The 23,384-nt window shown below is 45.8% G+C and overlaps 1 protein-coding gene across 2 annotated transcripts in view; it reads left to right on the top strand.

Moving 5' to 3' along the window:
- Positions 1-12,211: 12,211 nt before the first annotated feature.
- Positions 12,212-23,384, top strand: part of SEL1L3 (SEL1L family member 3) — a 98,978-nt gene continuing 87,805 nt past the window's right edge. For both annotated transcript variants that reach the window (XM_063107781.1, XM_063107780.1), the window contains exon 1: positions 12,212-12,424. In XM_063107781.1, coding sequence (XP_062963851.1) covers positions 12,260-12,424 — 165 coding nt within the window. In that variant the 5' untranslated portion in view covers positions 12,212-12,259. The remainder of the gene's footprint in view (positions 12,425-23,384) is intronic.

The following is a 23,384-nucleotide window of genomic DNA, read 5'->3' as shown; positions in this document are numbered from 1 at the left end:
TCACAAACACAAAAACAAACATTCATAGCATCTACTAAAAATAGGAACGGAGTTAGAAAACTTAGCTGGAGAATTTATCTAGTCCCTAGAAGAATTTGGAGAGAGCTAGTTTCTTTGTTTGTTTTTTTCATTCTGTGCTCCTCAAAGTAGGAGGATTAGGCAGAAAAATGTTGGTCAGTTTATGTTAAAGCTGAAGACTGATCCCTAACTAATGTTAAAATTAGCCAGCTAAACTTAGGTTAGTCTAAAGGGTAAAGCAAATAATAAAATAAACTGGAGTGTGATTTTGGAATATTCCAGTGGCAGCAACATCAGATGTCTGCCTAATGGAACAGGGTGGAAGGAAAAAGACCCGTGAGATTTTCAATCCTGACCCTCAAAAGTGTGTACTCCAAACAAGACTTTCATCCCTGCCCCCAAATGATACCAATAACCCTGTGCACTTGTATAGTTTGCAGAGCTCTTCCTTGGCCACCGTTTCCTATAATCCTTAGAACAATCCTGAAGGTTGCTGTCATCATTTTCAATGGCTAAGGCTGGCTCAGAAGGGTCAAGAGACTGGCTCAAAGGCCTCTGATTGATAATTGATGGAGCCTGAGCTGGAACTAATCTATCCCACACACCAAGTTGTTTCTCTTAAAAAAAAAAAAAGAAAAAAGGAAGAAAAATTGCCTTTAAAAAAAGGTAAAATAAAATAAAAATTGAAAACAGGATTCCAAGGTGGAGTTGAAAATCAACAGAGAGCTTTTGTTTGCTTTTTAAAAAAAGTTTCTTCCCTTCCAACTCACCACCCTTCCCTCTTTTTATTTTAATTTCCTGATAGCAGGCTTGGGGTAAGGTCATATTTCATTCTGAAAAGGAAAGAAAACCTCTCTCCTTGTTAGTCAACATCTTTCTCCTACACTGGTTAGGCGGCCAAATCTCAGCATTAGTTGCCGGGTGATGCATCTCCGAGTGATGTATATTCGACAAATGTACGTTATGGTTTTAATTACCATGATCTCTCTAAGGACTGTGTCTGTCCTCCTACATACATGGATTCCACTTTATTTAGGATGTGGTGAACAGAGTCTGTTCTTGTAATTGACCAGGAGGACTTAGCCATGAGGGCATGAACCTTCTGTCAAGTATGTGGCCGCCCTACTCACTCCAAACCCATGCTCGCTGCATCTGAGCAGCTGCCACTTTCATTTCTTGTTTTTTGGGTTTTTTTTAAGTTTTCTAAATTTTGTTTTGTTTTTGTTCCCCACTGATTTGGCAGATACATTAATACTTTCCAGAGAGAAGTTTAAACCATTTGTGTTAAAGGTATTTTTTAAATAATGGTGTCCTGTCAACAGGACGTTGAGGATACGGTTTTAGGAACTCAAAATACATTAAAACACAACTTAGTAAATGTTATTGCTCATCATTTGGCGTTTAGCCTTTGCGATTTCATTTTATTTAATGCCATAATCGATATCCTTGATTTGAAATGCTTCCTAACTTTTATTTTTGTCTTGAAGACAGTATTTTTTTTAAGTGTTTCCATTTGACCTTCTAATAATACCCTTCCTCAAAATATATTTGATTTCCATAGTAATTCATACCTATTAATGTGTCTGCCTATCTATCTATCATCATCGTCTATGTACATAAACAGAGATGCTGATTCTGGCAAGAGGCTCAGACAGATCCTTACAGCATTAGCCCCCGGAAGAGGTTATTTGCCATGTGGCCGCCGGTGAGAGGCACATGGCATTGCCTCCCCAGGTGGGATGGCTGCTTGTCACTCACCAATCTGCTCCGCCAGTTATGGAGCAGTTTCTCCAGTTCACTCAGATTTGAGAGTTAATTATTTAATATGTTTGCAGAGCACAAGGGATTCCCTAGAGACAGTGTGCCACATAAATATATATAAATGAATAATTAATTAAAGTTTAAGCAGATTACTTGGTGAGTTCTTCCCTAACTGCCCCATTTTTCTAATGAGGTGTTTTGAAGTTACAATCTAGTTTTGGTTTCTCGCCCCTCCTTTCCGGCGCCTCCTTCTTCTTCCTCTTCTTAATTTCCTTCTGTTTAATTCTTTTTCCCTTCTGTCAGTTCCATCCGTGCCTACCCTGGTGTGGCACTCCATCAATCACGATGATTTAGCGCCAGATCTATAGGAAAAAAGCTTTCATTAACTTCAACAGGCATCATAAGCTCCTCAGAACTCTAGGGTGAGATTAATAATTAGATAATGGTTCTAATGTGCTGCGAAAAAGAGAATCGAAGCTTATGAAATGCTGATCATGGCATGGTTATCCGTAGTCGAGGAACCCCTTGTTTACTGACCCCTTTTCTCTGATCTGTTTCAAGTAAAACAAGAGATCCCCAATAGTCTAAACATTAATATAAATCAAATCAAAGCCCTCCCACAACCTCGACTCTCCCCTCACCAGCTAGAACAATACATGAAGATTGCAACAGAAGAGCATGGTTTGGAGGTCCCCTGGACTCTCTTTGAGGGAACAGTGGACTAATTTAGATCGAGTATGAAGCGGTGGCATAATTGCTTATTGAATGCTGATGTCCAAATCCTAGCTATTCCTTTACCAGAGATTAAGAGGAATTGGAGAACAGTTCACATCCCTCCTGCTAAACCTGACCCAGTTTATTTACACTGTAATCTTACTTCAGAGCATGAGAGGTAAAATGAGCTGCTCTTATCAATTAATAGCTGAAGAAAAATTTAGATTTCAAGTTCAACGTAAGAGCTATTTATTCCAAAGCACTACAGAGATGAAGAGGTGCTCCCTGTTATGCCAAGGGGAGGGAATGGAAGAGGAAAGTGCGGAAGAGAGTTTTTTTCTTTTTCTCTTAAGAGTTTGAATTACTGTGCAATCTTGGATTTTCTAGTGACCTGTGTTAAAGCCCTGGGGCTAAAACAGACCTATAATGGATCTATTTCTGAATTGTTCAGCACTATCGGAGTTTAAAACAGCATTCGTGGTACATGCGTCTAATGAGGCCAGTGCTTCCTTCTGCATCCGGAGAGCATTGGTCACAGCCTGCACAGCCTTTCACAACACAGAGAGGAGCAAGTTCCTCCTCAGCCCACTTCTAGAATTCTCCAAGGTATCCACTCCTGTACTGAGCAGACATGGAAGTTGCTTTAGGGATAGGAGATAAAAAGCCAGCTCAAGACCCTTCTCTTGCTCCCAAATCTCCTTGCCCTCCTTTGCCCACTCCTAGTGCCACATTCCACTATTAGAATTTCACTTCTCCGAGCTAAGGCCTTGTTTCACATCCAAATACCTCCAGGAGGAATAACACATTGTTTCTTACCAGTCATTAATAATTTAGTATTCATTCGACAAATATTTGTTGTTTGTTGAATTTATTCATAACATGAATTAATCAGAACCAGGGAATAAGAAGCTGTGTTTGAGTCCGATGCTGCCTTTCTAAGAGTAACACGACCCCTCTGAACCTCAGCTTGCACACATAAAAATCTAGCATTCTATATTTCTTTTATTTATTTATTTTTTAAAAGTTGACCGGTAAGGGAATCTTAACCCTCGGCTTTGTGTTGTAAGCACCACGTTCAGCCAGTGAGCGAACCGGCCATCCCTATATAGGATCTGAACCCGTGGCCTTGGTGTTATCAGCACTGCTCTCTCCCGAGTGAGCCATGGGCCAGCCCCAGCATTCTATATTTCTAAGACAGCTGTGGGAATCGGCACAAACCAGATAGTGATGATGGGTGGGTGGGTGGAATGGGGGTGCCTGGGTGTGAGGACATGGGGGAAAGGGGAGTCTGAGACACAACTCAATGGGCATGGAAATTCAGAAGGTTCAGGAACTTTGACTTGCTTTGTATCAACCCCTAGCCTTGCATTTGGGTTCCAAAGGTCAGCACAGAGCCTGGTACACAGCAGGTACCCAAGAACGTTGGATCAAAAAAGCGTGGAAAAATAACACCTATCTATGTATTAGTTTTCTAGGCTGCTAAAACAAATTACCACAGACTTGAAACAACAGAAATTTATTGTCTCACAGTTCTGGAAGGTAAAAGTCCAAAACCAAGGCACTGGCAAAGCTGTGCTCCCGGTGAAGCCTCTTCCAGGTTCTGGTAGCCTGGGCATGCCTTGGCTTGTGGCAGGATGACACCAGTCTCTGCCTCCATCTTCCCATGGCCATCTTTCCTCTGTGTCTCCATACTGTCATCTCTCTGTGCGTGTCTGTGTCCAAATTTCCATCTTCTTATAAGGACACCAGTCATATTGGATTAGGGCCCACCCTGTAACTTTATCAACTTGATGACACTCGCATATACATTATTTCCAAATAAGGTCACATTTGCAAGTACCAGGGGTTAGGACTCTAATGTAACTTGAGGGACACAATTCAACCCATAACAGCCTACTTTACAGAATTGTTGAGAAAATGAAGTGAAACACAGATGTGAAATGTCTTGATGATTAGAAAGTGTTTATGCAAATATAGGATAAGGAACTCAGCGGGCTTTGAGTCTTTGAGTCTGGTGCTTTCTCCCAGCCACTGGGCTACCCACAGAGTTTCAGCACAGGGCCTTTGAAGCCCAATTTAGGGGTATGAAGACTCATGAGGGGGAAAGAGTACAGAAAATGAGGTCAAGGCACAAAAGACAAATTTCATTCCCTTCAAAGGGTTGCTTGTGCCTAGCTGGGGTCCCAGGTGAGTGAGGTGACCTTAAATAACCCAAGTTACAGCCTAGACTTCCCAGAATAGGACCAGCAGGGGAGCAATGCCCATTCACCAAGGCCACATGGGAAGAATGGAAATCACAGATTCACACTCATCTTTATGTCTGTTATTATCATGCACTAGGAAAGTCACTTAACGAAGAAAAGCTTTAATAAGCACCGGTAACACATAAGCACTGCACTATTCAGAGGACAGTTAGACATGGTTCCTGACCCCCCAGGTGAGTCTTCTAAAGCTCACATGTATATATTCTAAGTATTTTTAAAAAATTCTTTTTGGGGGTTAGCCCTGGGAAGAGTTGCATTCTAGTTGATTAGGAACCACAGGTCTAAATTTCAATCCTGGGTTGAATAGTAATTTTTCCTGAAGGTTTGAATAAATCATCCAATCTGCTTCAGTTTCAACTATTTTCAGCATTTCTATTTTAATCATTAATTCTGCCTGCTTAGGACCCTAGAGTCACTGAGCCCGTGTGTGACAATTTGGGATGGGAATAAGGCAGGAGGCAGAGGATGCACTGAGAGGCAAACAGGAGAAAATGGGTTTGAGCCATAGTCTGAAAGATTTGGGCCAGATACAAGGGAGTTTTTCTTCTTGGTGATAACTGCAGTTCTCTGGTTTGCTCTAGCAAGGCAGATTATACAATTTGTACAACTGTAATTTTGGTAAAGATAGGAGAGATTCTCATGTAAGGAAGATAGTTTAATTTTTATTCCGATTTGACTGCAAGGAGACAGTCAAACGAACTCTTCATTCAGGTAAAGTACAGTACCTCAAGATAATATGTGCATATAATCCATCCTGCTCCCCTTTTTTCTTTGAATGCTAGGAAGCTCAGAGCTAACTACGCTGCTCAGTTAAAGTACTAATGTTAGCCCAGAGCACTACTGCAGTTACCTGTCGCTGTGAACAAACTACCCTCAAACTTAGTGACTCACAACAACAACTTATTTTTATCCTTCATGGTTCAATGAGTTAACAGGACCCAGCTGGGCAGTTCTTACTTGGGGACTTTCATGCAGTTTTAGGATGATGGCTAGGGATGGAGTCATCTGTAGGCTCAGCAGGCTGGGCTGGACGTTTGGGATGGTTTGCTCATTCACGCGTCTGTCTGGAACCTGGGCTGGCAGGGAGGGCCGAGGCTGGCTGAGCATCTCTCTCCCTCCAGGTGGCTAGCTCGGGCTTTCTCACAGCACGTTGGTGGTTGTACTTCACACAAGGTGGCTGGCTTCCCCCAGGGGAAGTAGGAGGGAATATCCCCTAGGGTTATAATGAAGGATGTGGCTCATGGGTGGGGTCATCTTTGGGGACATGCTACCACTGGCATTTATAAATCTTTCTCCATTTTATGTGATCTTATAAGAACTATGTCCTTCTTTGTGAGCCTTTTTGGAAGCTGGCAAGTATGAATAAGACAAAAACAAGGATTTTCCCTTTCCTAGGGCTTGACAGTTTACCACACACCCTCACTGTGCTAACTTACCTGGCAGATTAGCAACTTTAACCCCATTTTTATAGATATTGAGACTGAGGTTCAAAAAGGATTCATGACCTGCCCGAGGAAACACAGCTAGGAAGTGGCAGGTGAGACCCTGGACAGGTGTGTCTGACATGGCAAAATGTTTTCAAGCACCTGTGGAAGCATCAGCAGAGACCTAAGTCTAACATCTGGGCGTGACCCCCCACATGCTGGGCACCCCCTGGCTGCCTCTCCATCACCCCCTCACATCAGGAACTTGCTGTAGTGGTGTGAGTGCTAGTCCTTGAGCAAATCCAAATTGGCTCTGCCACCTCCTGGCAGTGGACATGGGAGCTTTCATATGACTCAGTTTCTTCATCTGTAAAACGAGGCTGCTGAAAGTGAAATTGTCATGAGGATTAAATGAATTAATGCATCAAAGTTATACTTGATAAGAACTTTAAAAACAAATCTCTTGATGAAAAGTACAGATAAGTAGCTCTGAAGAGGACCCTGGGCTAGCCTCCCCTTCTCCAAGCATTTATTGGTTTTATATGGGCCTTGCTAAGCATCCCAGCTGATCATGACATTTCACTTTGCTTGATATTGCACATTACCGGATAGACTAAAAGCCCTAAGTCAATGTTAATGCCTGCCTGAGTGTCACAATTTCAGCTGCAGGATGTAGTTATAAAATATTGTCAGGACTTGTAGACACACCCTGCCTTTCCCCAAAGCTCTCACATACACTCACTCTCTTTTCAATTATTTATCCTGATCTTCTCTCCCTGATGCCCAGTCACTTTCTCCTCTTGGTCTCCACACCAAGTGGCATGTTCACAGCCACCTTCTCTCCACTCCACTATTTTTTCACACACATCTTCTCAACATGCTCACCCAAAGATATCTTTCCACTTACGGACACATGCCCTTGACTTTCTGCATCCCATGTACGTTCCTTGCTCAGACCCTCAGTATACAAGCATTTCTGCGCTCACTGAGCCTGAAATTCCCCTCTCCCATTCCAAGTCCCCCCAAGGGTGGCAGAAGTTTTTGCAACTATGCCCGGCAGGGCAGGATGCAGACCTATGCACAAGTGAGAAGGCTCTGGGCACCTTGGCTGCACCTGCCTGGGGTGGTTCAGCTCACAAAGCTCTTCATCAGTGGTCCAAGAGAGCCAGAGAACAGATTTCTTTGCTGCCCATTGCACAAACACCTTGCAGGAAAACCAGAGAGCTTACATCTTAGCTGCTGCTTTAGGGGACAAGTGCTCCTGACATGGGGGAGGCTTTGCTAAGGGAAGCTGCCTGCTTTTCCCCAGCTCAGGGTGGGGGGAAGAATTGAGCAGAATATGCACCTATTCAGAAGGGCAAAGAGCCAAAAATAACTAGGAGCAACCGGCATCTCATCTGACAGGCCCAGAAATAGAGCTCATTTTGAAACATGCCAGAGCTACAGACCGAGCGATTCCGAGACCTTCAGCATTGCCATAAAAATACGTGGAAAAGCTCTCAGGTTGCACAAACACTTCCATCCTCTCCTTTACTACAACTTCTCAAAGCCTGGGCTCTGTGGCCCACAAGAAGGGGGTCCGCAGAGTCAGAGATGTGAGGCTCAAAAGATGGGGTCTGACAACGAGGAGACGAGGATGGTATCTGGTGGAATGTTCTAAGGAAGGGAGAAGAGGTAATTGGTAAATACGGGGGATGCAAAACAAGGAAGAACAGAGGTAGGAAATGGATTTAGGGAGAGTAAAGCCTTGACATCATGAGAAAAATGGAAATATTGAACATAAAAAACAGCATGCAGGATTTAGCTAGATCCCAGAGGTAATCCTTGGCAGAAAAAGAAGACCATGGTTTCCCTATTGGGATGGGGAGTGTGTAGCCCGACAGCAATCTTTTCTTCTATTTTTGCTTTCTGCTCTTCTATTTTTGTTTTCCTCTCTCCTATTTCGATGTAAAAGGCACATGTTCGTTCATTCATCTTCATTCTGAACAACTGATATTACAGGGAGGAAGAGGGGACCTGGAAGGGGGAGAAGACTGCAGGATTCCAGAGATCTCTGAGTGTGGAAATAGGTACGTTCTAATAGGAAGAAACTGGGGAGACAGCAATGAATACAGAAAGAAAAGAAGGAGGGGAGGGAGGGAGGAAGACAGGGAAGGGTGGATGGGGAAGGAAAAAATGAGAAAGGAAGATGTCTGATTCAATTTTATTCAAGGATTATGTCTAAGAACTTTTTATGTACAAGGCATGGGGTGGGTATAGAGAGACAGTTCAGAAACAACCTCTGCTTTCAAGGAGCTTATAGTTTACTTGAAGGGAACAGGCTGACCAATCAACTACCCACAATATTAAGGCAGAATTTGCCAGTGGCCACTTAGGGTTACAGGCAATGCTCGATGAGGGCAGAAAAAACTAACTGACCGATTCCGTTTTGACCTGAGGTCATGAGGGAAGGCTCCCTAGAGCTGGTGGCATGTTCCTGGGCCCCAGCAATTTATGCAGGAGGGAAGCGGGTAGAAGGAACACTCTTTAGTCCCATGTAGCCTTCCCCACCCATTGCCTGTAACCCAGAGGTCATTTGTCTCTGCAGGAGCAGATCTCTTTACCCTAGACTCCTTAGTTCCTAGAAATGTGGCTTCCAAGTGCCCGCATGGACAGTGCCAGTTCAAAGGTAAATTTCTATTGATCCACAGCAAAATGAGACACATAAAGATGAGTTGGTTCTTCACAAGCAAATTATATTCAGTTTAAAGGACTGTCTTTTATTATGATGTTAGGTCCTTTCTAATTTTATAATGGTAAAAAAATGCCTTGTCTTTTAAATAAAATGGTGTTGATGGAAGATACTGTGTATACTTGTTTGTTTGTTTGTTTTTACTTGGCAAGTGAATAGTTGGCTAACTGCATTGACTCCTGATATTGGACTGATCTTAAAAGCCATTTCAGAGTCTGAGAGAAAATGACCTAGGATGCCATGCAGTGCCCAGGTGGCTCCACCTATGGTGGTGACACCTTTTCTCTCCAGTCCCTTCCCCCTGTGGCCTCTGGCTGCTCCTCCTACCAGACTTTGATCAGCTCAGTTCACTAACCTCTCTCAAGAGTCTGATGCCTTCATCCTTTCCTGGACTGAGGCGTACAGGTATTCTTCTCTCATTATCTTCTTAGAGGGGACATGATAAACTAGCTCATGCTAAGGCAGTAATGAGGGAGGCCACCAAATTAATACAGTCTCCCTGGGGACTTTTGAATTTTAGTGGAATATTAAAACTTAACTCAAACTGATGAATTGTGATGGTGGAACTTCAAGTTCTAAGACAGGACAATGGGAAAAATATATTTATTTTTAAATAAAGGGTCTTCTTTTGAAATCAGACCCCACCCTTCCAATGACTGACACAAACCACTAGAGAGGAGGCAAGGGTAATAACTGATTCTGTCCTCTGGATCAAAATGTCACACTCCACTGTGAAAAGAAAGCCTGACCTTCTCTCTGCTCCTGTCCAATACAGGATTAATCAGTCAATCCCACCACTCCCTGCCCTGGGCGACAGAGCAACTCCAATGTGCTTTTTACAGGACTAAATCGTGTTTCTGCCTGCCTGCTGCTTTTCGCAAAAATAGATGGTCTCTCTGGATTCCTGGGGCCTCAGGTGGTGTCCAATACACAGCAGGAGGCAATAGAAGATGAACAACTGAGCCATTGGATATACCAGGTTAAAAATAGCCCAGCCCCCTGCGAGGCAACTCTACATGGACTACACTTAGGTAAATTCAAACCTTTAAAGCTCACAAAGCTTTGAAAACTCTGATTCCATGAATCCTGATTACAAACAACCTGAGGGAACCATTCAGTTCCCTGCAGATTAACAGAGTCTGGGTGCAATGAGGAAGGAGAGAAATTCCAGAGGAAGGCCCGGGAAGACAGGTGGACACCCTAGAAATACGGTGATGCCTGTGGAAGCCCCTTCTCCTGAACTGGCCAACAATTTTACTTCCACACACATTAAAAGTGCAGTCTGTATTTTCACCTGATGGAAAAAATATATAGACAGGATCTGGGACAAGGCCACCAAATCTTCTGTTTCTTTGGACACATGATAGAATAAATCGTTTTCCACAACACACAGGAGAATTTTGAGTGCTTTGTTTCTGTGGAAGTGGGACAGGATATAGGAGCGAAATCTCTCAAACGCCCCAAATGCTTTAATGTGGTGGCAGCTGGCTGAGAGAGGAGCAGGAGTGACCTTTTCCTATAAGCCAGTGGTTCTGGAAGGGGGTCTCCAGACCGGCAGCGTCAGCATCACCCGGGAGTTTGTTAGAAAGGCAGATTCTCCGCCCCACCCAGGACCTCCTGAATCAGACATTCTAGGGGTGGAGTCCAGCAATCTGTGTTTTAATCCCACCGGGTGATTCAATGTGGCTGAGGTTTGAGAACCACCGGTACAAGGTATTACCTCGGATGTGTGACTGGGGGCCAGTGGCCTCACACAGGGCCACAGCTCTTAGGAGACCTGAAATAAGCAAGGAGTGAGTCTGCTGAGGAGCTGGCATCCCCAGTGTGCTCATCCTGTCGTGAGAGGGCTGAGGGCATGTCCAGGCTCAGGTCATTTCTACGCGGGTCTCACCAGCCCTGGGCACCCCATCTTCACATCAGTCTCTCCCTGACGCCGTTGGTGACTCGACCTACAGTGGTGGCACCTCCACAGGGAAAGGGCTGTGTCCTCTCAGACTCCCAGTCTATTATTAGTTCCAATCCTCACAAATCCACCAGTGCCAAAGGGAAGCTTTTGCGAACTTTCGAAGGTGGCTTAACTGTTTGAGAGCAGGAGTCGCCGGGCCAAGCCGTCGTCCGAGCCGCCAGACCCCGCCACGCGCTTGCCTGAGTTCCAGGGCGGGCGGTGAGCTGGTGGCCCCGCCGCAGGGCAGCCCCTCTCCTCCTGGCCGCACAACCGGGGTCGGCGAGCAGCCAGTCCCGACCTGCGTCCCCAAGGCAGAGGATGTGTCCTGATTTTTAAAAAAGCTGCGCACTTCAAGGGCCTGACCCCTTTTATTTGGGGCTTGAGTGCGATTGTATTGACCTAATTAATGCATTTTCTTTTCGGCCCAGAGTGGAAGCCAGAGCACAGGGATGCAAATCAAACACAAACCCGCTCCGGGTGCCAGTACTCTGGACAATTAAAACAAAGAGCGCAGCGGCAGCGGCGGCGGCGGCACCGCACAAAACCCTCGGGAAACATCCAGAACGTGCCACGAAACAGCAGGCAGGGTGGGGCGCAGCCAGCCGGGAGGTGGCCCCAGCGCTGCAGGTGGACAGGTGGAGGTTGGCAGAGGTCAAAATCCACCCTTAAGGACTGGAAGCCGGGCCGCTGCGTGGCGCAACTCCAGGGGGCACGCTCGCCCTGCGCCCTGCGGGAATGGCGCCCCGGCCAAAAAAGCAACCAAACAAAAACCCATTGCACGGGCGGGAACTGGGCTGCGCGGTCGGCAAAGGGGGTGGGTGGGACAGAGAAGGCGCGAGGGAGGAAGAGGAGGAGGAGACAGGGGAGAAAGTGGGGGGAAAGGGGGTGAGGCAGAGAGAGGTGAGAGTGGGAGAAGAGGGGGAGACGGCCGGAGAGGAGGGGACCGCGGAGAGCAGGGGTGCGGGCAGGGGGCGGGGAGGCGAGGAGCGAAAGGGACAGGGGGGCGGGCCGGGAGCCGAGCGAGCCGGGCTGGGGGGGGCGCTGGCGGCCGGGGGCGGGCCCGGGGTCGGTCCCCACCGGCGTGGGCGCCCGCTGTCCGGAGGGCTGGCAGCCCGGGGGCCGCAGGGAGCGGCCGGGAGGCGGGCTGGGCAGGGAGGCAGAGCGGAGGGAGGGGACGGGGACTGGGAGGCGGGGAGGAGCCGGCACTCGGCTGGGGCTGCGGGGGCGGTGACGGCGGGAGCGGCCGTGGCGGCGGCGGCGGCGGCTGGTCCGGCGGTGGCGGCAGGTGGCCCCGCGCGCGGCGGCCGGCCCGGCCGGGGGCGGGCGGGAAGGTGGCGCCTCGGGCGGGGGCCGGTCCCTGCACCAGGTGACCTGTTCCGGCCCGGATCCGGGCGGCCTCGCCATGCAGCGGCGCGGCGCGGGGCTCGGGTGGCCGCGGCAGCAGCAGCAGCACTCCCCGCCGCCCGCGGTCGGTCCCCGGGCCGCAGCGATGGCCCCCCCGAGCGGCCGCGTCCCCCCGCGCCTCGGCGGCCGCCCTGCCTGGGCGCTGCTCCTGCTCTGCTACCTGGTGAGCGCCGGACCCCGTTCGGGTCCTTCCCTCCGCGCGGGCCCCGGGGACGCGGGTCGGGGTGGTCAGGGACCCTGCCGCGCCGGGCGGGGACGACGCTGCTAGTTTTCGCTCTTCCCCGCCGCTGCACTCCGGGCGCTCCCGGCACCTGGGATGGGGACCCGGGGCGCAGAGAGGGGCGCGTGCACCGGACTTGCCGCGCTGCTCTCTCGAGAGCTCGTGTCCTTTCCTCTGTCTCCCAGATTGGGTCTAGACCCGGGTCAGGCTCTCCCGGATCCCCCTTCCTGTCCCCCGCTCCACCTGGAACCTGGCTTCCCGGCGTTCGCCCCCTGCCCCGCCGCGCACTGCTCTCCAGCCCCCTCCCCAGCTCTCCGGGGCTTCCCTCTCAGCCTTCTCGCAGCTCCTTTCCTGCCCGTGCCCAACTTCGTCTCCATCTCCCCGCCCGCCACCCGCCTCGACCCTCTTTCTAGTTTCCTCCGGGTCCTCGCGGCCCGGGCGGTTTTCTGTCAACGCACCTCGCATTTCCAGCGCTCTCAACTCCTCCTTGGTCACTCCCTCCAGCCAAGTTGCGGACGCCAGAAAGAAATCTGGTTCTTTGTAACACGCTCACGGCCGGAGTGGTGACTTTAGCTGCGTCTGTTGAACATTGTCATTTCAGACAATGTGTTCGGCTCATACGTGTCAGTTTGCAATTTGCACACTTCTTGGCTGCTGTTTCAGTCATCAACTAAATGGCAGTAACCTATTTTTCAAAACCAACTCATTTTAAATACCAGAGTAATTTAGACCCTCGGCACAAGGTGGGAAAGTATTTCTCAATTCCTTTGATGACTTGCTTTCTCTTGTTTTGAATTCTAAACAATAGTAAATTTGCAGAAGGCGACACCCTTCCTGTCCAGCCTACCTTACGGTTCCAGGATCCTGCGGAAACCTTAGGTTATCTCGACATATATTACTGTAAATAAATGAAATGGAAAATGCTGAATCATGAAACTGATGTAATAGGAAATTCACAGAATGCTAGAAAAAAAAAAATTGAGCAGTGTCATTGTCCAAAATTCTTTTCATTTATATGGCATTGTCATTATTCAGAGTTTTTCTTCTTAGAAGCTAAAAACTGCTTAGGAGATAATGGCAGGAATTAGAATTTGATTCTGGAGACTTTTGCCTCCCAGCCCAAGTTTCCTTTAACACTCTTTACTTCTTTGATGTTTTATTTCTTGAAGCAAGAGAGTGAAAAAAATGCAAATTGTAATTCTGCTTCTACATGTACCTGTTGAGCAATCTATGCTTTTACTCATATTTCAAAATTAGCCAATGCCAGATTTTGTAGTTGGTTTTACTTCATATTTTTGTAAGAAGTTGTCTGCAAACGTGAATTATTATTATTATTTTTGCCTAAGATATTATTATTTAATATTTATGCCACTGGGTTACAGCACATAGGCTCATAAATAAAACTGACATAACAAATGACAGGGTTTCAGTTTAAACAGATGATCCCTGTACACCAGGCGCTGCTGGTTACCCAGAGAAGCAGAAATGAGGGAGTAGAGCATGAAAATTAATGTACAGGTGCTCTGGAACGTTCCATATGGAAATCTCAAGACCTGGCAAGGAGGGACCACTTCTTGACAGTTAAAGAAATCAGAGTAGTAAGAGCAAAGCCTAAAGGCCTAAGTGGTTTGTGGGAGCAGAGACAGATGATGGAGCCAGTGTAGAAGTTCTATATGGACCAGGGGGATTTAAGGGAACAGATCATAGATAGTGAAAAATGATGCCCTGGATGGATGGAGGGAGAGAGTGAAGTGGTGAGAGAGGGCTCCAGAGAGAGAGATTATAGAAAATACTGTAATGTGGAAAATAATTAGAGCATGGATGAATGTTTGGCAGACAGGGAAGGAAAGGATTTGGAACAACATGGAATGGGAAATGTCAGTGCTTCCTGTCTGTGTGTGCTTGCTTCAGATGGGCTTCTGATAGGCCACTGCAAAGGAAAGAATTGGAGAGCCATTTCGCAACTGAATGAGGTTTTGCAAATCTAAGGAAGCAAAAGCCCCATTTAGAAGGTGGTCTCCCCATTTTGTTCTGAAGGTCTAGCTATTTGCTGAGATTTTTCTCTAGCGGTATATGCTACCAGAGATATTACTGAAAGGTGAGGCTTCCTGATCTTGGAGCACCTTGTTGTGTGGATTGGGGAAAATGTAAACATCTATATGAAACAGATGCAAAACCTGAAACAACAGAGAAAAAATGCAAATACATCATTATGTGCATCTTGCTCAATCAAGGAATGCTTCCTGGAGGAAATGATTGGTCTGGAGGGTAGACGTGGGCAGGTGGAGGATAGAAGTACAGCAGAATAGCTAGGCAGGATCTCAGGAATATGTAGGCACTGGAGGAAGAAAGCTATTATTCCATGATTTGGAAGCCTAAGTGGTAATAATAATAGCTTGCATTGTGCTAAGTCGTATGTAGGCATTATCCAATATTAATCTTAACAACAACCCTGTGAGGTAGGAGCTGTTATGATCTCTATTCAGATAAGATAATGAGGCTCAGAAAGGTTAAGTAGATTGCCCTAGGCCACACAGGTAGTCTGAGATTGAAACCCTAGTCTGTCTACTTCCAGAGCCCCAGCTCTAACCCATGCTAGCTTATTGCCTTCTGGATTTTGCTGCTTGTAACTTATTTCCTTCATGCATGGAAGTCCAGGCCATTAGCAAAGCTCTAGCAATTAGCAGCAACTGTGCAATTGGCCAGGAAGTGAGGTCATGTTTAAAGTAACCTAAAATATACAAAGCAGGAAGTGCAGGCCGCAAAATAGAAGCAGGATGTTAAAGAGAAAAAAAGAAAACTTAAAATCAGAAAATATTTGCCATCGGTAATAGAGAAGTAAAGGATTGGGTCTTTATATAGTCCAGAGACAGCTGGCGGGGGTTAGCATTTGAGTTTGTATGGATATGTGTCCAAGTGTATAGTGAGTGTACCTTGGAATGCATCCCAAAGCCAAATTGTCCATAATTTGTGGACCAGTTCCTGTTTTGTTTCATCCACACCTATTTGCCTGTTCACGAGGGCTGGAGGCTGAGAGTGGCTTTCTGAAGAGAGGCCCTTTAAGCCTCATGGGGAGTGTGCCTCCTGGAGTCAGGGTCCTGAGTGATGGGTGCCTGCCTTCTCCATCCACTGGGACAGAGCAATCTTCAGTCTGAGCTCCAGAGGAGGACTGTGACTGTAGCTAGGATACTGCCAAAGCATGAATAATTGTGATGAGGCCTGAAAGATGTCACAGAACGATGCCAAGCAAATTTCTGAAAAGATGATCCCTGGTTCCATCCAGAAAATTCTGAGGTCACCAAAGGTCCAACTGCAGAGAGCTTCCTCAGGGAGGGTGAGGGCCTCAAAATCAGAGTAATGCAATTGCCTCCACTAAGGTCACTGGTGCTGAGAAGTGTGTCCCACACGGTACTTCTGCCAACCACCCCCCCCGCCATTTTCTTACACCGTTAAGGCTTACCTTCCTCCAAACTTGGCTGGAACCCGCCTGAGGCTGCCCCCAGCCCCATCTGTGGCAAGGGCATTTTGAGAAGGCAATTCTGTGCATTTGGAACTCTGGTCTCGAAGGTACAATTTTTTCTTAAATGAGAAAATAAATCTCATGATGGCCAATATTGATGTCAGCTGTAGAGCTGGTATATTCAGAGTGGACATTTGCGCTTGTTAGACAACCAGAGGACAGAAATGAGAGGACATCAGCAGCACAGATGTATGTGGGGATCAGCAGTAGCTGTGCTAGAGTCCTGTTTAGGACTGCGTAAGTGGCCACATCCCATCGCTTATCCGTGTAGGAATATTCATTCATCCCTTACCATGTGTGCCCTGCAGGACAGAGGAACAGCAAAACAAGGTAAAGAGACCCTCAGTCACTCAGCCTGGGGAAGGGTGATGACAGACATTTGAAATACAGAGATAACCTCCACACTTCACGTCAGCCACTGGCTCCCACGTTCATCCCGACCAGAGCTCCTAGAGCTCCCAGGCCGTGCTGTTTGTTTCCTGCCTTCTATTTCTTCTGGCTGGATGTTGGCAAAAGCTTAGGAGCCAGAGGAAAGGCAGAAAAGAAGAAATAAAGAACCAGGCAATTCGCCGAGAAGATGGATAGACTCGAGGAGCCCGTAAATAGCCTAAAGTGAAGTCAGTTACTTGTTTATTGGCCCATCTCGTTCCCCTGAGAAGGGAACCGAGGAGCAGGATGCGCCGTGGGAGGGATGGCTGGCGACGTTCTGCTTCAGCCAGGCTCTCAGTCGTCTCCCGTTCTCACCCGAGGAATCGTGCTGAGAAGGTGGCTCAGTCCCGTGTATGTGTCTGTGGGTCAGATAATATCTGTCCTCCCCAGATTCGAGGCATACTGGCATGATGGCATGTTAGGCATCTCCACCCCCTGCCCTTTCAAAATGGGACGGGAGTAAATCCTGAGATTCTCTCACCTGTACCCAGAAAGTGGTGACAGGTGTAAAGGCAAGTGGGTGAGTTGAGGACATCATGCTGGGTGTTTCTGGGAGATTTTGTGAAGGTTAGGTTAGAAGTGAGACATTTTATGAAGTTCTGTGTGAGAGAATGAGGTTAAAAGTGAGTGAAAAAAAAGATTTAATGCACTTATCCCAATTCCCAGCATACAGTAGGTACTCAATGAAATAAAGCCAAACCAACCTTCGTTAACCTTGTATAATTTGAGTTAGAAAGAAGCAGCATATTAAATAGTATGGGGGGGGGTGTCTTACACAACTAGGAATATTGATCATTATCGTGATGGTGTTCCTCAGGCCAGCTCTTAGGTTTGAGAAGAAGCAATTCTCGGCTGGGAAATGTTTCCCGGGGCATACCTTGATGCTGAAGTCCATATCGATGTCATTGCCCATTCTGCTTAATTGCACACTCTGTTGACATAAACAGAATTTTTGCTTTTATCTAGTCAGAGAAACTGAAAAAATAGGCCTTTTAGGCCCATATAATTACCTTTTTGACCTATGGAAAGTTTGATCTGGCCAGCGTGGAGAGAAAGTGCTCATGAGCCAAGTTTTTCTTAGTAACTGATGGGACAGAATGAGAAAAACAGACATTCAATTATTGTTTGCATATCAGACCTATCCACATACACGTATAAGTGTGAACGAGCTTTCCACAAGGAGGCATGAATGATTTAAGATTTTCCAATTTTTCTGTCTCTTCCTTAAACACCAAGTGGACCATATAGAGAAAAGAGCCAAGTTTTCTCAGCTTTTTGGAACAAGGGAGGGTTATTTGAATAGAGTCGCTTCTTATTGATTTTGTTTAAAGGAATCAAATGTAGTCATCCTAAAAGAAGTTTAAGCAATATTGATAGTTATTTTTTTCCATTCACAAGATACATAAATTCATCTGTTTCTTGATTCCCATGCTAAATTCAATGCATTTAGGTCTCTACTTTTGGGTCTTCTATCATGAACATACATTAACTGGCTCATTTCTTTGTTTTTTAAAAAAGTTGACAATAAACACACAATTACACAAAAGCAAAGGAATCTGTTTTGTGACTGTACGTGCCATTGTCAAATTGACTTTGATGAGAACTTACTTCTGGCATAAACAGATCTTTGAGGGCCCAGGCATCTTTCAGAGCCCAGCTTTGTATGCAGAGCAGATAATGGCTTCCGAGGCGGAACATCTATGTGGCTGCCTAAATGGCGTAATTTGAGGGGCACAGAAATGCCCCTTTACCCCCTAAATATCTTGCTTACAGCTGCAGTGCATTTGGGCTGTGCTTTTAAGGCATTATCTCTACAAAGCTGGCATAGAAGTGCAGATCCATGACTTTACCTCAGGATTTTTTCATTATCACATTAACGTGGATGAACTTGCCAAATGAACAGGAATCCAACAGAGGGTTGAGAGCTGGGAAATTTTCAAAATTTAATTTGTATTTTTGGTGTGGAGAAATAGAAACATTCTAGAGTGTAGGGTAGTTGTCTGGAAGATCTGGAGGGACAAAATAGCAGAGAGAAGTTCACTCCAAATGGGTAAGGTGAGTGCCAAAGTGTTACCTTCCGTGACCTCATAGTCCCAGCTCAGCTGTGACACTCAGGGGCCCAATGAAAGGCCAGAGGGTAAGGGTCCTTTGGAAGGACTTATGAGACCAGACAGAAAGGGGAGAAGGGGTGGGCGCCCTCTTCACAAGAGTACTTGTGTCTTGTGGTATACATGCAGGTGCCCCTCAGGCTGTGGAGCAGTGAGACAGGATGGGCCACTGAGGCACGAGGCAGGAATACTCATGCCTACAACTGTGTTTCAGCTGGAAACTCTTACTAAATTCCTACTGTATGGCCAGCTGTATCTTAGAAGCTGGAGACAGAACAATGACCTGGGCTCTGGCCTCATAATTTCTAGACAAAAGAACGTGTGGGTAGTTTTTGACTTTATGTTAATGCAACCTGGCATGTGGAAATACCTATGAAGGCTGGACACGTGTCATGTCTGTAGCTGAAACTCTTCAAGTTAATTGCCTTATTTTCCTGGCAGGAAACAGCTTATAACCACACACATGACTTGAGCCAGGAAATCAGCTTCAGTTTAATCAATATTTAGAGTGTGATGTGTTGCTAATCGGTGTTGGTTTTGTACATAATAGAGGTAGCCACAACTCATGGTGTAGCAGCTGCCCGCTGGGTCTGCTCCAGCCCATGAGATGCCAGCTTCCATCATGGCATAGGTGCCACGGACACATTTTCTTGAGTGTTTTAGACCATGCTCCAGGCAAGTCAATGGAGTGATTTTGAGGCCCTCTTGGGGGCCACAACCCCCCCCTTTATATTAACAAAACATTGCCCTGTCCCTGAAGTCACTTTTCTCTTGTATGTGAGCTGTCACTCATCTGTCCCCCACTTCTCAAATAATCCATCTCAGTCCATGACATATATCTCTTTGCCCAGCCTAGCTCCAAGTACTTATCAGACTTTGATCTTTTCAGAAAGAAATAATAGCAAGATGTCAACAACCACCACCAGGGAACCTTAGAAAAATGTGGAGTCAAGGCTCATCAACTACATATATGTGAAATTTTGCCTAGTTGGGTTATTCATCCCAATTCTCCTATATGAGAACTCCTTACAAGATATATCTAACTCTACCTAGAGTAAAAGCTTGGTAATCTGCAATGGTGGTGGGCAAACTATGGCCCATGGGCTAATCCAGCCACCTGCTTGCATAAACAAAGTTTTATTGGACCATAGCTGCGCTCATTTGGTTACGTGTTGTCCCTGTGGCTGCGTTGAATAGTTGTGATAGACTCAGAGTGGCCGGCAAACCCTAAAATATTTACCATTTGGCCATCGTTTACAGAAAAAGCCTGCCGACTTCAAATCTAGAATAGCACCGTCCCATAGAAAATGTGAGCCACGTAAGCAGTTTTATATTTTCTGGTATCCATGTGAAAAAAGGAAATAACAGATGTAATTAATTTTAATAATGTGTTTTATTTAACTCGATGTATCCAAATGTTATTTCAACGTGCCATCAATATAAAAATTATTACTGAGATATTTCACAGCCTTTTTAAAAATATTAAGGCTTTTTTTTTTTTTTTTGGTCTTTTTTGTGACCGGTAAGGGGATCGCAACCCTTGGCTTGGTGTCGCCCACACCACACTCAGCCAGTGAGCGCACCGGCTATCCCTATATAGGATCCGAACCTGCGGCCGGAGCCCCGCTGCGCTCCCAGCGCCACACTCTCCCGAGTGAGCCACGGGGTCGGCCCAAAATATTAAGGCTTTGAATTCAGTGTAAATTTTCTACTTACAGCCCATCTCAGTTAGGCCCAGCCACGTTACAAATGCTTGACATGACTTGTGACTACCAGGTTGGATAGCAGATGTCTGCCACCCATATTCCTTTGGGTTACATTTACCGTTCTTGAGACTCTGAAGTGGGTGGAAATAAAATAATCTTCATATGAGTATACAGAGATTTTCTTTGAAACAGAATTTGGAGGGAAGGCCCTGGAGAGGTACACGGGAGGTGGGTGTGTACCTTCTTCCTCCCCAATGTTATGAACTTGGATCATCAAGCAAAACTGAAACCATGCTCAGTGTACTGTGCTTATTAATGCAGAAATGTGGACTGGTGCATTTTTAGCAATAAGATGAAAAATAATGAACATGATTATTATGAAGTGCACTTTGCAATGAAATCTAGTCAAATCAAACGGCCTTTCCCCAGCATTCTGATTAAAAATTTGTAGCATTGGCATTAAAAACGTGATAGAAAAAAAATTGAAGCAGGCTAACTGGATCTAGGTAAGTTTTTAAGGTGTATGTTAAAAGAATGAGGAAGAGGTTTTAAGTCATTCTTTGCAAAAGAACACACTGTGTTATTTAATATGCCATGGCATGTCCTAGACTCTGCGTTGCCTGTCTTCTCTCTCAATCAACAAACGTCTGCTTCCTGTGGAACTTAGTCAGGGCAGCATTGGGGCATTGCTTTGGAATAAGGCGCCCTGGCCACCCATTGGCCACTCTCTGCTCCAGCTTCCATCAGTGCCAGCAATCGCTGGCTTTGGGTAAACTGTGTTGTGGGCTTAGCAGCTTGATTGGCATCTTGAGGATGGGGGTGGCATTCTGGCACATCTGGCCAAATGAATAAACCCCAACTTGTGGACAAATGCTGGGCGCATCTCTGTTCATAAAGAAGCAGAATTCACCCTGGAGTTCCCAGGCAGCCGTGCACTGGTGACTCTTCAGTCCTGCTGTTATGTGTCCTGGGGTAGGAAATGTGGGAGCAGGTGGGAGTGAAGAAAAAGAGCGGACTTCTGGGCTGGCCTCTGCTAACCCACCAGCAGAGCAGTGTCAGAGAACATCACCTCTAGGCTGTCATTTCCTTGTCCAGAAAATGAAGGAGTGGGTCGGCTCATAACTGAGGGCTCGTCTGCTCTAATGTTCTCTACTTCTATTATAAGATTATTTTTATATTTGTTTCCCGCCTGTAATTAGGCAGAATACATGAGAACAGAAAATAATTACACCTCTCCCTGCGGGGGTGGACAGCTTGGACTGTACCCCCTCTTTACACATTTCTTCTCACAGTTTTCCCAAGACGGATCAGAAGGAATGACTAGCCCTTCTCCTGTTCCCCCCTGCCATTTGCAGAAGCCACATTTTCCACTTTCACCTTTTAGGATGGTTGCTTCCCTTGCTTTTTAAAAAAATATTCACGTGGTACAAAATTCAAAAGATAAGGAAGAATTTACAGTGCATCTCTCTCTCTTAGCCCGTCTCCTGGTCACCCCATCCTTATCCATGTGAGCAACCAAGGCTATGTGTATTCAAGTTTAAAAAAAAAAAAAAAGGAAAGGAAAAATACATTAACCTATTTGATATTTTTGAACCTGCTTTAAAAACAAGCAAACAAACAAACAAAAAGCCCTTTAGAGACCATTCCATTATCTGTGTATGAAGATCTTTTTTTCAATAGCTTTATAGTACTCTGCAGGTGGATGTACTATAATTTATTTAATCAGCCCCCTCTTGATGGACATTTAAGCTTCCCGTCTTCTGCTATTGCAAACGATACTACAGTGAAAATCTATACATAAATCGTTTTGCACAAATTTGAGTATACAAGGGTACTTCAAAAAGTTTGTGGAAAAATAGAATTGAGAGATAATCCGACGGTTTCCATGAACTTTTTCCACCATATTTGTAGAATAAAATCCTAGAAGTGGAATTATTGGGCCGGAGGGTTCGTGCATTTACACTTTTGGTAGAGACTGCCTGATTGGCCTCATGGAGGTTACTGCCACCAGCAATACAGAAGAGGGCATGCTTTTCTGCAGTCCGGCCAGTGTAAAGTGTTATCCAACTTTTTGATCTCTGTAAATCTAATAGGTTAAAAATGGTATCTCAGTGTAGTTTCAATTTGTATTTCTCTTACTGTGAGTGAGAATTTATCGATGAATGACGTCATTTGCCCGTTTTGTTAGCCTTGTTTCTAGTCGACTGTCAGTTGCTTTAAAAGGGAAACATCACCCCTGTTTACAGAAACTTTCATTGATTCTTTGCTCTGAGCAGAATGAAAGTTCCGCGGGCTGGGATTCAATGCTATGCAGGGCCAGAACCCTGCCTTTCTTCCTAATGTCATGTCCCCATGCCCATTTGTGTGTCTTCCTCCGTTTTATTCTTTGGCCAAACCAAGCTGCTCCCTTCGCCCTGAATACACCCGCGTCTTCCTACCTTCCTGCCCTGCTTATGTAGCTCACACCCTCCCGGTGCCTTTCCTGTCTTCCTGAAGAACTTCTCTTCACCCCCCAAAGTCTGACTGAAGTACCGTTTCTTCCAAAAGCTTGCCCTAGACCCCCCGCTCAGAATTACTTTCTCCTGGTGTGGGCTCCCTTGGGCTTGTATATAATTTGATTGGAGCACTGACCACATTCCATCTTATATCACTGTTACTTATAGACATGATTCTCTAACACTAGACTTCCTATCTTATCCAGCTTTGCCTCTTTTACAGCTCTAAGAAAGAAGTGACAAAAGGAGTCCCTATTTCTTCTTTCCTTAGAGGAGATCAAAATGACCTTTCTCTTTAAAACTGTGATAAAAATATTCATAAAATAAAATTTACCATCTTAATCATTTTTAAATGTACGGTTCAGTAGTGTTCGGTAAATGCACACTGTTGTGCAACCATCTCCCGCACTTTCCATCTCCAGCACTTTTTCATCTTCCCAAACTGAAATTCTGGACCCATTAAACACTAACTGCCCATTCTCCCCTCCCCGCAGACCCCGGTAGACTCTCTTCTACCTTCTGTCTCTGTGAACTTGACTACTCTAGGTACCTCATGTAAGTGGATCCTACAGTATTTGTTCTTTTGTGTCTAGCTTGTTTCACTTAGCATAATGTATTCAAGTTTATCCATGTCACAGCATATAT

This window comes from Cynocephalus volans, chromosome 9 (assembly GCF_027409185.1).
Source record: "Cynocephalus volans isolate mCynVol1 chromosome 9, mCynVol1.pri, whole genome shotgun sequence".
Classification (NCBI taxonomy): domain Eukaryota; kingdom Metazoa; phylum Chordata; class Mammalia; order Dermoptera; family Cynocephalidae; genus Cynocephalus; species Cynocephalus volans.
This window is presented reverse-complemented; position numbering and strand designations above follow the sequence as displayed.